At 45.8% G+C, this 12,230-nt stretch overlaps 1 protein-coding gene across 4 annotated transcripts in view; it reads right to left on the bottom strand.

Moving 5' to 3' along the window:
• The window catches only part of SPTBN1 (spectrin beta, non-erythrocytic 1), a 151,452-nt gene that overhangs the window by 71,952 nt on the left and 67,270 nt on the right, over nt 1-12,230 (bottom strand). The window contains exon 1 of one of the 4 annotated variants that reach the window (XM_074864532.1): nt 4,910-5,225. The exons of the other annotated variants lie outside the window; for them this stretch is intronic. Within the exon in view, the coding sequence (XP_074720633.1) occupies nt 4,910-5,018 (109 nt within the window). The 5' untranslated portion in view covers nt 5,019-5,225. Of the gene's footprint in view, nt 1-4,909; nt 5,226-12,230 lie in introns of those variants that run through there. 4 annotated transcript variants of the gene reach the window in all.

Below are 12,230 nucleotides of genomic sequence, written 5' to 3' on the forward strand. Positions count from 1 at the left end.
ACATGAATATATTTGCAACTTCAATGGATCTGAGAGGGTGAAAAAAAATCCATGTAAACCAGACACATTTCATCTGGAATGAAATTCAGCCTTCCCCCATTTCACCTTTAAGAGAAATTACCATGACAAGAAATGCCAGTGACCAATTTGGTAGACAAAGTAGGATGTCCTACAGTTCAGCAATCACCGCCTGTAGCTATGCAGGTCACTGCTCGCAAGAGACTGCAATCCTTTAAAAGGTAAATCTTGCAACAAGGCAGACAGCTGTTGAAACTGTCTTTTCAAAGGGCACCCACATAACTCCAGAGGATCCTGGGTGCAGCAGCAGATCTCACTGCCCCAGTGCAGGATGGTACTTCAACTCCTGCAAACTTGTCAGTTCACGGTGGGAGCTCCCTGCTTATCCCTGGGCACAGGCAGGGATTTGGGGATAAGATTTTCTTGCAGGAAAAGCTGCGGGGAAGCTCTGCCTCAGAATAGAAGAAGAACAAAGAGGATAATTTTCCTGCTGTTGTGCAGCCTGGATGGGAACCGATCTATGCATACTATCTAAATTATCACAGCCGATAATCACTGACCACTTAAAAATAGAAACTGCCTGTCTCTCTTCTTATGACAAACTGGAATCCAGACCAAACCTACCTGGGTGGTGGCAGATCCAAGGATCACCCAGCCAAGGAGCTCCCCTGCTGAAGGGCACTGCTATGGGAGCGAGGGGTTTGCCCCAGACACCCGAGATACTCACACAATTGCATTTCGTTTTCTGGTGTGGGTAGCGCTGTGTAGCCACAGTCAGTCTTTCATTCCCACAAAACAGAGTTTATAACTGATCTAAAGCCAGCTTAAACACCTCCGACAGGAAAGACAGCTCACCCTTCCTTCCTATGGGCTTATTCCAGTGGTCACTACGTTAGGTATCAAGCTTTTCAAACCATACTATTTCTAACACGGCTCAAAAGTGGTAATAAAATAAAGGCACTTGCACCCAGGCAGCCTGGTCACCAAAACACATCAGGGTCCCACTAAAACTAAACATTTTCCAGTCTGAAATGCAACACTGAAAAAATAAACAAAATGGCAAGGTACCCCAGGGCAGGGTACGTCACAGAGCTCCTCTGAAAGCTGCCTTTCCTCTGGGGCTTTATCAGGAGCACCAATCCAGCCCCCCTCCATCCCCCAGGGTTTTACATTTGTAAGGACCACTGGAAATTTCACACCTGGGGTCCAGCCTTAGAGCTGAGACCCAACTGCCCAATTACACTGCGGGAGCTGGGAGAAGTCACCAAGCTACTAAATGCCAGGAGTGTCAATAAATACCAGGCTGCCCTGTGAAGTGGGGGAAGGAGCCTGAGCAGTGATGATCTGATCGCGGCTTCTGGTGGCACTGATGGTGGCTGCCTTGGCTGTGGATGGGGACACAGCCTCAGGGATCTCCTTCCCAGCTACTGACCTGCATTAACCTCTCCCTGCCAGCTCCTACAACCCCAAGCCAACCCGCAGGATCCTGCCACGTGAACGCAGCACAGGCGACAGCCTTGGTTTAAAATTATAACACATCTGGTTTGCTTTGCATCTAATTCCTCAACTGAGCAGGACAAATCTTCTCCACTCATGTACCCTGCACAATCGACATGGCAAGGCATTTTCCACAAACAAGTTTTGGGGTCCTGCCTTTACTTGCAGTGAGCTACTCCAGCCCTGCAACGTGATCCCTTTCTACTGAACAAGTGGCCATGGGAACCAGAACTCCACACCTAAAGTTTAAGATGATAGCAACCACTGATACTATCTCTCACTTATCATTCTAGGACTGGGCGAACTAACCATAATAAGAACTTACTGAAACTTAATAAAGGGAACAGAACTTGCTAAAGCATTTTTCTCCCCACACCTGTGCTGACATTCTCACGAGCACCAGGACCGAGTATGTAAACTTCTCAATTATCATGCACAAGACTTGAGGGTTTCCTCTGACACAAAGACAGCCTTGATTGGCTCCTAGCAGTGCCTTCTGCCCCATCCTGCTTCACCACGGCCCATCGAGGCAAACGGGAGCTGGATCTCCTGCAAGGTGACCTTTCCCAGCTGCAGCAGAAGGAGCCAGGCTGGTCCTTCCAGCGTAGCCTCACAACCTGCAGCACTGGCTTCACACCCCACCGGCACAGGGCTGGAAAATGTGCTTTAAATGCTCCACAATCAGCATCAAGTTGAACAACAGTTTCCTCACAATCGTCACTTCAAGGCATTTAAAAGAGGTGGAAGGTAGGAGTGCCTAGGCGGTCACTTAGGATCTGACCTGGCTTTGTCCCAAGCATTTTGGGGCAGAATTACGCTGGCTCCTCTTTTCTTCCCCTGTGAAGCTGCCAGGGCCAGATCTAACATATTGTCTATCTCAGGAGAGAGGAGATCAGCGAGAGTTGTCCTCTACTCATTGCTGATTCACGTTTCTGCTCCGTACAGGACTTGAGCACTTGCTCTGTGTTATTTCAGTCTAAACAGTACGTTCCCAAGTGCTTCTTTTAAGGAAAACTCCCAACCTCACTAGATCTGAACACTACCTTGCTATGTTCTAGTGCAAAGCTGTGGATTCAGATGAAAATTCCAGGAACTGTGAAAAATGAGGGGCAAATTCAGTGGGGGAAGAACATGAGTAGAGGCTACGGTAACCCTGTACGGTGCCAAGACTGGTGCTGCTCTAGGGAGCCCTCCTACCCGAGGTAAGAGGGGTGAAACACAGTCATAAAGAGGGAAAACACAAAAATAAAAAAAGGCAGGAAATCTTCAAGAGGTACTTTTCACCAGAGATTGAAGAAGGTTTGAAATGCACCTGCTCTTACTTGTTTGTACACCTCCACAGTAAAAAAACGTAAAATTGGTGATAAACTTGTAATTTTAAAATATTACAAACATTCAGCTCCTCCCTGCTGGGTCCGAGTCTGGATGCACTGAGCAATGCCCAGTGCCACAGAACACCCCATGTTTTCACCAGAGCCTTCTAGCAAGAGGACAAGAATTGCCCCAAAATTTTACAACTACAAATGAATGGCTTTTTGGATATTCTTCAAACAAAGAGCCATTAATGCAAAGAAAGACAAGTTCTGTGTCAGCAGAGTTAAGCCACTCCCTTTAGAGCATACAGTATTTTGTATGGTTACTTAGCATTTCATGGAGTATCTAGTGCGTAATTTCAGACATTTCCTGTACCTAAGCTCCACCCTGAACAAGATCATCGGCAGCACTATTTTTCAAGCCTGTCTACCTTCTCTGCAGCATGAGTAAACAGCTATGGGATGGCTACTGCAAAGCTCTTCCTTACAACTGCAGGAGAACTCACTGTGGTTTATCTTTTTTGTTAGAAGAAACTGCAGCATATTTAGGGAGAGCATTGAAATTTTTTTTTTTTTTTTTCAAGTCAACATAGTGCATTCCACCGACGGGAAAACTCACTTTCTGTGCTTTCAACACTGCGGTCTGCTTTCCTCTTTCAGTGTGATGTAAACACACAGATAATGGATTCCTGAAGCAGTGACCCTGAAAATGATAAAATCTGCCTTCTTTAGACTGCTAACTTAACCAAGAAAGAAAGAGGCGTGAGCCAGTACTTTTTTTTTTTTCCCGTGCCATAAAGTTACCTCGTTCTTTCTAAAGCAAGTACCGCAGCCTAAGATCTGACAGATGTCCAAGATAAAGCCTCTAACATATTCCCTCGTGTGCACGTTCAGAGCCTGGATTTTCCATGCCTTGCCCGAGGAATGTCTATGTTGCCAGTGTTCAAGATGCTGTCATTTTATCGTATTATATCCAGTATGCAGCCATTACTGGGAGCCAGTTTACAAGATAAACAAAGTATTATGAATGAAAGATTATTTTTTTCCTCCCTTCATTCAGCCAGCAAATAGGAACATTCTTTGCACTAACCAGGCTCTTCCTCCCTCTCTGACAGGAACCACAGGACCACACTTGTGGCACAGGCCAGAGTAAAATAAGAAACATGCACAGAAGGGCTGAACTTCCCTGTACTCAGACTGCTCTGGGATTATTTACGGAGTCACATGGATATAGTGGAGGAGGAGGTTTGGTTTGGGTTAAGAATTCTTTTTTATTTTGAGACTGCAGTGCTAGAGTTCATTCATCCCCGGGACATGCCTTGCACAGAGGAACAGCAGAGCCTGTTTTACCCTGTCTGTGGCAGAGATGCTGGGCACAATCCTCCTCCACAGCACTGCTAATAATCTGGGCTTCCAGCACAGGTCAGAGGCCTGCCCTTTAGAGAGCACACCACCATTCCCCAAAAGAAACATCTGTTTTCTCACACAGATAGAGAATGTAGTGGGAAGACATTAAAGGACATTCTCCCTGTCTGAAAGTAGAGCATTTCAAAATGAAGGAAGTTGGGAATGTTGAAGTACATGAATGTTTTCTCGAAGATCTTCTACAACAAAAGCAAAACTAATTCGTTTGGAAATTATGCAACTGTTCTTCACTTGAAGAAGTTAAGCCACCTGCCTTTACAGGAGGGGCACGGAGTTACAAAGGGCTCTCACACTGCAAACTGCACCCAAACAAGCTAGGATTGTACAGTTGATTTCCAGAGTTACGACTGTATTTTGTTTAAGGATAAACTAAATAGAAAGGCCACTTCCTCACTCTCCCCCTTATTGTTCTAAGCAACTTGGTGTGGGTTAGCACTCATCTGTGCTGAGTGGCTCAGAGGTCCTGTAAGACTGAGGACCCCTTCAGAGAGATAAAAGCCACACAGTATCTGTAAAAAGAACACAAAGCTTTTTTGTATAGCATGGCTTTTGGGCTCTCTCATTAACACCTTGCTGCAATGAGAACAAGCCCAGACTAACATGTTTACAGGGATCATACCATAGCAACACCTACAAAAAACCCAGCACAGGCTTACCTTGCAACTGCTTGAATCTTCCTTCTAACTGATTATAGTTGTACTGCACCTGAGCTGCGTATCCTGGGGACAACGGCCCGGGCATAGCGGCTGGTTTTTGTAATTCCATTTACAGGTAACGCAGGGATACGATGAAGTGCAGCATAAAGGAACCACGGGTTTCTCTACCATACATCCAAGTAAATCCCAGCTTCCTCAGTAGTTTGGCTTCAGTCCCTAGAGAAAACGCTCTCGCTGAGCCCTCAGTAAATAACAGCTTCGGTTCAAACTCCAGCAGTGTGGGTTGTTGGTACGTTGTCGGTAAGGGATTCAAACTTAAAGCACCAGGACGGTTTCTCTGGTGGGTTGCTCCCCCCCCCCCCCCCCCACTCCACTACAGGCAACTCTCAAGCACTCGAATCTGGTTTCAAACCCTTCCGTGGCTGTGGCGAAACTAAACCGAATCGAAGTGAGCCTGGGACTCAGCCCGAAGGAGAAGCAGCGTGGAGGCAGGCACGGCTCGTCCTCGCCAGCGCTCCCGGGAGCCGCGCACACCTCAGACCTTTCCGCCGGTTTGTAATATAATCAGCAGCCGCCCGGGCAGGGCTGATGTCACTGATTACCATACAGCAGTGGAGGAAGCGAAGGCCGAACCAAGGGCGAAGGGGCGGTGGAGCAGGGCAGAGCTGGACGCCTCACGCCATGCCGTGGCCAGCCCGGTGGCTGGTTGCAGCCCGCGTCGCCCCCAGCCCCGGGGAAAGGGGGCAGTGGGGTCCCCAGCCCTCCGCTCCTGACCCGCCGCAGGAGGTGGTATCTTCCTGAGCGAAGCTGGTGGAATTACAATCTTTTGTTAAGAGCCTCATGTAACGGAAAAGTCTCAGATTACTATCGCATGAAAAGGAGGGCACTTTATTTATCTGCGAGACCGTTGGCTTGAAAAAGTAACACAGAAGCACTCATTCAGTATTTAGCAACAGGCGACGAAGGGACGCAGGAAGATGTACGCTCCCGCACGCTGGGAACAAATGAAAGCTTTGTGAAAAGGTTCCTTAAACAGCCAATTCCTGTCGCTTAGTTTTACGTTACTTGTTGATATTGGGGATTTTGACATCTCCTGTGTCTGTGGCTCCTTGCCCATTGATCAGTGTGCTGGGTATTACTGCAAGATTAATGGTTGTCTGGGCTGTGCACTGGAGGGGGAGGGCTGTAACGTAAATAAGGATGCCCTGCCTCTGACTGGCACCTTAACACCCTGCTGGCACAGAAACCTGCCCAGCAGCAGCAGGGCTCGGTACCAGCCCTCAGCTCCTGCAGACAGTATGTGACAGAGGACATCAGTCTTCCTTCAGGGGCACGAGCTCCCAGCCCTCACTCACTCCTAAGTGCAATTAAAAGGTCATTCCACATTCATATTCTCAGTATGCAGCATTTGCCCGCTCGTTTTTAAAACTGCTGATAATGTTCACACAAATGTTTTCTCTATTTTTCTTTTCTTGCATTTCCAAATTCCTTTCCAACAGAATCCATGTTCTCTTCTCCTCCCACTCCATCCCCTCATTAAACATTTCAAAATGTTGCCTTTGTTTGGATACTGTCGTTCCACAAGTTTTTAGTCATATAGTAATTTATGTGAGGACAATTTCTGTGGGAGAAGCTCAGTCCAATCCCACTGACTCGCTGCAGCCCTATCTCCCACTAGGCCTAAGGTGGAAATTTAACCAGCCACGACCAACACACCAGGGAACAAATGTGCAAGAAGTCCAACCATGAGCACCGCCAATTTAGGGAGTAGTGATGGAAGTCAACACTTCTCAACCGAAGCTGGGGTTTCCAAAAACCCGTGGACTGTTGAAAATACCTGGCACATTGCTCCCCGTGTCACAAATACACTTGAAATACTTACGGCTTTTAACTATGCTGTTTTACTCAAAACAACATAACCCTAGTCCAGAGTTGCTTATGATATCAATACAGAAGGGCTTTTACTAGCATTTTTCAGTAAACCCCCTCGTATCAATATAGCTGTATTTACACAAGACTCCTGGTACTACAGCAGACCTCAGGCAGAGCCTAAAACATTTCTGAGAGTTGGCCTTCAATCTTTTCAGCACTACCTACACGTGGCCACTGCAGACTGCTCAGCTGCCCCAGCCGGAGCTGACGGTGTCGGGTAAGAAAGCGACGGCCCGCAGGGGCAGCTGAAACGCCGCTGCCCAGGGACCAAGGCCCTGCGGGCTGATGCCCTCGAAGCGGGTTGCAGGGGCCGGGGGATCTGAGGAAGCAGCTGCCCTTGTCGCTGCGGCGGGCAGGACGCCGCTCTCCAGACAGCAACGCGCCGCTGCGGCACGGCGAGACCCCCTCCTGCTGACCCACGCGCGGCGGCTGTGGCCACGGCATTTCCCAGCTGGGGTGGGAGGGAAAAAGGGCAACACAAAAATACAACAGGCCCCAAAATTCACAGGAGCAGAGTGCAATAAACTGAGCCGTTAACACACAAATGCGAACTCCCCCAAAGCTCAAGGAGCATGTTTTACCCAGCACACAAGTACAGGCTTATTTCCGTCACAATTTATTTTCCGGCAGCTTTCTACCAATGACCTATGTTATAATTAACCGAAACCCTTCCCCTGGAGATCAGGCAGGCAGCCAGGCCCTACCTGCAGGCATATCAGCTCATTACTGTCCCACCTTGAGCAAACAGGTGTTGCTAAGCAAGCTCAGAGGTAAAACTAAAGTCCAAGTGACTGACAGCAGACCTGGAGCATTTTTAACACCGTGAAGGCCATAAATCAGAAGCCAGGAACTTTTCCCCAGCTGAAAGCTTTCCCAACACATTTGGCAGGTGACAGCCTAATGCACATGGCCATCATGAAAAATATTAAGAAGTAAAAATATTACAAAGGCAAAACATCAAAAACTAGAAATAAGCATTTAGCTTTGACCCATATAAAACACCGACTGGCCTTCCCCACTCCATCATAAAACATTAACAGCACATACACGAATTCATACTTCAGGCTGTCCCCCTGTGGGACAACTGAATCTGGGAAGCTTAATGCTCCCAAGAAATACCAAACAAAAGGTAGGGTTTCAGGTTTTTTGTCCGTGTCCCCTCCCTGCCCCTCGCAATTCCGGCCTGCCCAGTAGCACTAAATGCTACCTTACAAAGAGAAGGAATGGCAGCAGGTATGGAGCAGTACAGGCTACACAGTGAGTAGGGGGAAAGCTGAATGAAAAGGGAAGAATCTGCATTTAAACTTATTTGGTTCCAGGTTTGAAAAACAAACGGAAGATCCTAACACATGGTGGAGGACTCAGCAGGACTCGCTGCAGTTCTGACCTCATTTCAGCTGCCACCCAGGCTGGCGTTTGGGCTGAAGGACTGGTCCCCGAGCAACAGATGGGACAGACTGTTAACGATGGTGTCAGCTCCTGGGGATGGCCCTGGTCACCAGGTGCTGCTGACTCACCCCCAAGGCATCACTGCTGCTCTGCGGGGCCTCTGCCGTACATTTTGAAGGCTCCCCAGGTTGGTGGTAATTCAGTAGAGAAAGAGCAAAGCAAAATGGGGATGCGTGCCAGTTCCCCTTTTTATCCGAGTCACATCAATCCCAATACATTTGTTTGCTGTTGATGCCACATTAGTAAACCTGAGGCCCGTTTACTGCCGCTTGTAGCAATGCACAGGATCGATCGCAAGGCTCTCACGTGCACAAGGCCCTTCTCTATACCTGGTTTCTATTCATTTTCTCTGTTTCTCTCTAATTGAGTAAGACCTTGACAATACTAATGAGATAATATGTTATGGAGGGGAACGACTGCTTTAAAGCCATAGATAAGGTAACTTTTGAGCACGGGTCCAAGTTTAACTTATCAAATGAACACAGCTTGAAATTGTCCGTGGTGTAATTCATCACTGATTACAGCACTGGAGGAAAATAAGGGCCAAATCATACATTAAATTTAGTACATCAGGGAGGGAGGAGTTTGCTGGGTTTTTCCCCCTCTAAATTTTGTTCTCACTTTTTTCCCATAGCTGTGAAATAATTTCTGCTTGCATTCTTTGAATTGTACCTCTCCCCTAGGACTTGACTGGTAATGATGGCTTGTATTATTTGTGTACGTGTTATAAGTAAATAAAAATGCAAGTGATTATCCACTTAACCATAATGCAAAGTGTGAACTGGTTGACATGATTAGAGCTTTGCCAGCCTCAAGGAGAACCAGAGGTTGATTACAGTGGTATTATGAATGTACAAGTAACATCTGGAGGCAGGTGCTTACCCCACACCAGAAAAGGATCTGTCCCAGGATCTGTCTTTATGTGGTTCTGAAAGTTGCTGCTGGAGTGAATGAGCTCCTACCACAAAGGAAGAATCTTAGAGCTAGCAAAGTTACCACACCAATCCCTAATCATCAATGTTTCTAAGACTGAACAAAACTACCACTTTTCTCGCCCAAAAGAAATCCCTTAAGAAAAACCTTAGCATATTCTCAGGACAAGTATAGACAAAAACCCCGTAAGAAATTCCTGGCCAAGGATGTGGTTCATAACTTTTGCAGAAAAGAAGTTCCAAGCGTGCTGCGTCAATACTGCTCACGCGGCCTCGCTAGAAGTGGAATAGCTAGAAATGCCCCATCAGACTACACCGTCTTCCACCAACCGAGCCAATACTGGCTGGCTTTACTGGGTCAACAATGAAGAGAGGATGTGCAGTGCACTCAATGTCCAACCAGACTCACCCTCGAAATACATTCACTTAATGCACACACAAAAAAACAAGAAAGCCGCGTACAAAACGTTCCCTGGGTACCATAAAACAAATGCATGCTTTGTACTGTTGTGTCCTCAAAGAAAGATGCGATTTTACAACTCCATGGAAGTCAATTATCCTTCTAATGGGAAGCAGAATGCACCCCAGAGCTTACAATAATTACAAATCTGGTTAATCATCACCCTTGTCTTCCTCTTTAGTCTTATTTGCTCTTGTAAATTCTCTACTTGGTGACTAACTAGAAAAAAATTACAAGATAAAAAGGATGATTTATTAAATCTAAAACGCCACAGAAATCACATAACATTTGCTCTTCTCCTGAAAGGGGGTAAAGTTCTTACACATCCCCTCAGCACCACAGTTTAGAGCTGAAAACTCATGATCACATTTGCCTTTCTTGACGTCTCTGCTGATACCCCCCATCCACACACTAAAACCACAACCTCTCCCTACACATGCAGCAGAGTAAGGAAAGATGGTCGTTGCTGTGGATTGTTCTAGAATGTAGTAGGAAATAGCTTTTTTTTATCATATTTGACAATTTGCTAACATTTACCCTGAAGAGTTAGCTGCTTTCCCTCCAGTTTGTGATGCTGGAACACAGAGAGAAGCAGCCCACACACCAAGCAGAAATTAGCGTGTCAACTTAATTACCTCTCCTGCAGCCTTAGTGGGAACAGAACCATTCATCTTATAAACCCGCCATTTCCTGCAACACTGAGCAACTCTCTCAGAAGGTGAAATAAATACAAACAAAACATGAGATCTTCTCTTAAGTAACATTTCAATTTCAAAAACTATTTCCATTTTTCTGTTTAAAGGGGATTTTAGGTCAGTGGCAAATACTGAGGCATTTGGTCCTCCCAGTCCCTTCCAGATATATTCTCTGTGACTCACGTGGGCTTGGGAGAGCCAATGCAATCAAAAGGCAAGGGAAAGGGGCAGATCAAAATGCAAGAGACAAAGATTTGTATTACAGAGGATTTGTCCATGTTTTGCTTTTGCCACATCCAGGGTGGCCTTCCAGCACCGAGTCCCAGGCACAAACCAGCTTTGGGCTCCAGATAAACCTGGGGGTTGTGACGTCCCCGACCAAAGCAGCACAAAACCTCTGGGAATCTTTTCACAAATCAGGCCAGAATATCAATTTATTACTGAAACTGGGTCAGTTCCACCTGGTATCAGGTTTCAGTTTACACAAGTCCCAGATTAACAGGAAAGTTGACATGACTTTGTAACAGCATGTCCTTGCTCACTGCAACTGTGGAACACTCGCCAGGAATGCCCCCAGAAAAGAGCCAGGTGAGGAGACACTGGTGGTTGGAAGAAATCACCATTGGGGTTGGTTTGTATCCCAGACCAAAGGGGTTCTTCTGAACTGCACTGCCTCCCAGAGCCTGTGAACTCATCCAAGCAGGGAAGCCCCCCCCTGAAAAACTGTAACAACTACATTCACAGCTTTTGGTTGTGGCCCAGGAAATGCACTTGGGTTTCCTTCCTGACTTAGACGAATAACCCTTAAAAAGTCTATTAAAATCAAGCATGGTGCACAGGTATGCACTTAACATACTCATTTTCTATGAAATTTTGGCATGAAAACACTTCTTCATTTTCATCCATAAAATTCTTTTGCATGGGTTTTAATGTGCTTTTTTAGAAGCTGGAATTATTTTCACTGCGTCTCCATCCCTCATTTCCTCCTCTACCTGAATTGCATCTATGTTTATATGTAGGGGAGAGAGAGAGATCCCCACCCTCTTTTTTCTTTTCTTCCTTTTGCAGTTTTCTTTTTTTTTCCAGTTTGACCATGAACACAGAATATGCACTGTTGCCACACCATAACCACTCAGGCATGAAAATTCAACCTCCTGCTACTCCTGAGCAAAATGGAAACTGGGGGAAAACAAGCAGAGCACACTGATCTTTACAAATCTCCATAAGCCAGAGTATTTATTTCTACTATTTCCCTTGCTTCACATCGCTACAACAGAGAGCACATAAACTGTATGAATGCTCACAAATACATCCCAATTGTGACCAGCCACATACACATGTGGTCAGTTCAGGGGAGAGGAATAAAAAAAGCACCTCTCCCTTTTGCCAGTTCCATAACTGGAGGAGCTCAAGCCCCTAAATTAGAAACCTCTGAAGTTAATTGGGCTCCATACAAAATTTTAGATCCTCTTATACCTAAGCAACAAAGTTCCAGAAAAGCCAAGGTAGTACAGGCTTGCGCTGATCCTGTAGTTCATTCAAAATAAGACAAAGAAAACATTAGAAAAAAAATTGTTCAAATTCTGTTGTTTTGGTTTTTTTTTTAAATACCAGATGCAGAAACATGAGCTGAAAGCCTGATTTCTAAAGCCAATGTAAAAGAGACATCTCTTTGTTTACTTTCAAAAACCTTCTTTCATTAAATCTCACCCACAAAATTTCCCCATCTGGGAACTGCATATCTCTGCAAAAATGTTTAGTGATCAATTGACAAGTACTAACTGTGTGAAACTCGAAGTTATTATTCCAGAGGAAACCACATTTCATTTTTATATACTGTACAGAATAAATAT

Source organism: Strix uralensis, chromosome 3 (assembly GCF_047716275.1).
Source record: "Strix uralensis isolate ZFMK-TIS-50842 chromosome 3, bStrUra1, whole genome shotgun sequence".
In the NCBI taxonomy this organism is placed as follows: domain Eukaryota; kingdom Metazoa; phylum Chordata; class Aves; order Strigiformes; family Strigidae; genus Strix; species Strix uralensis.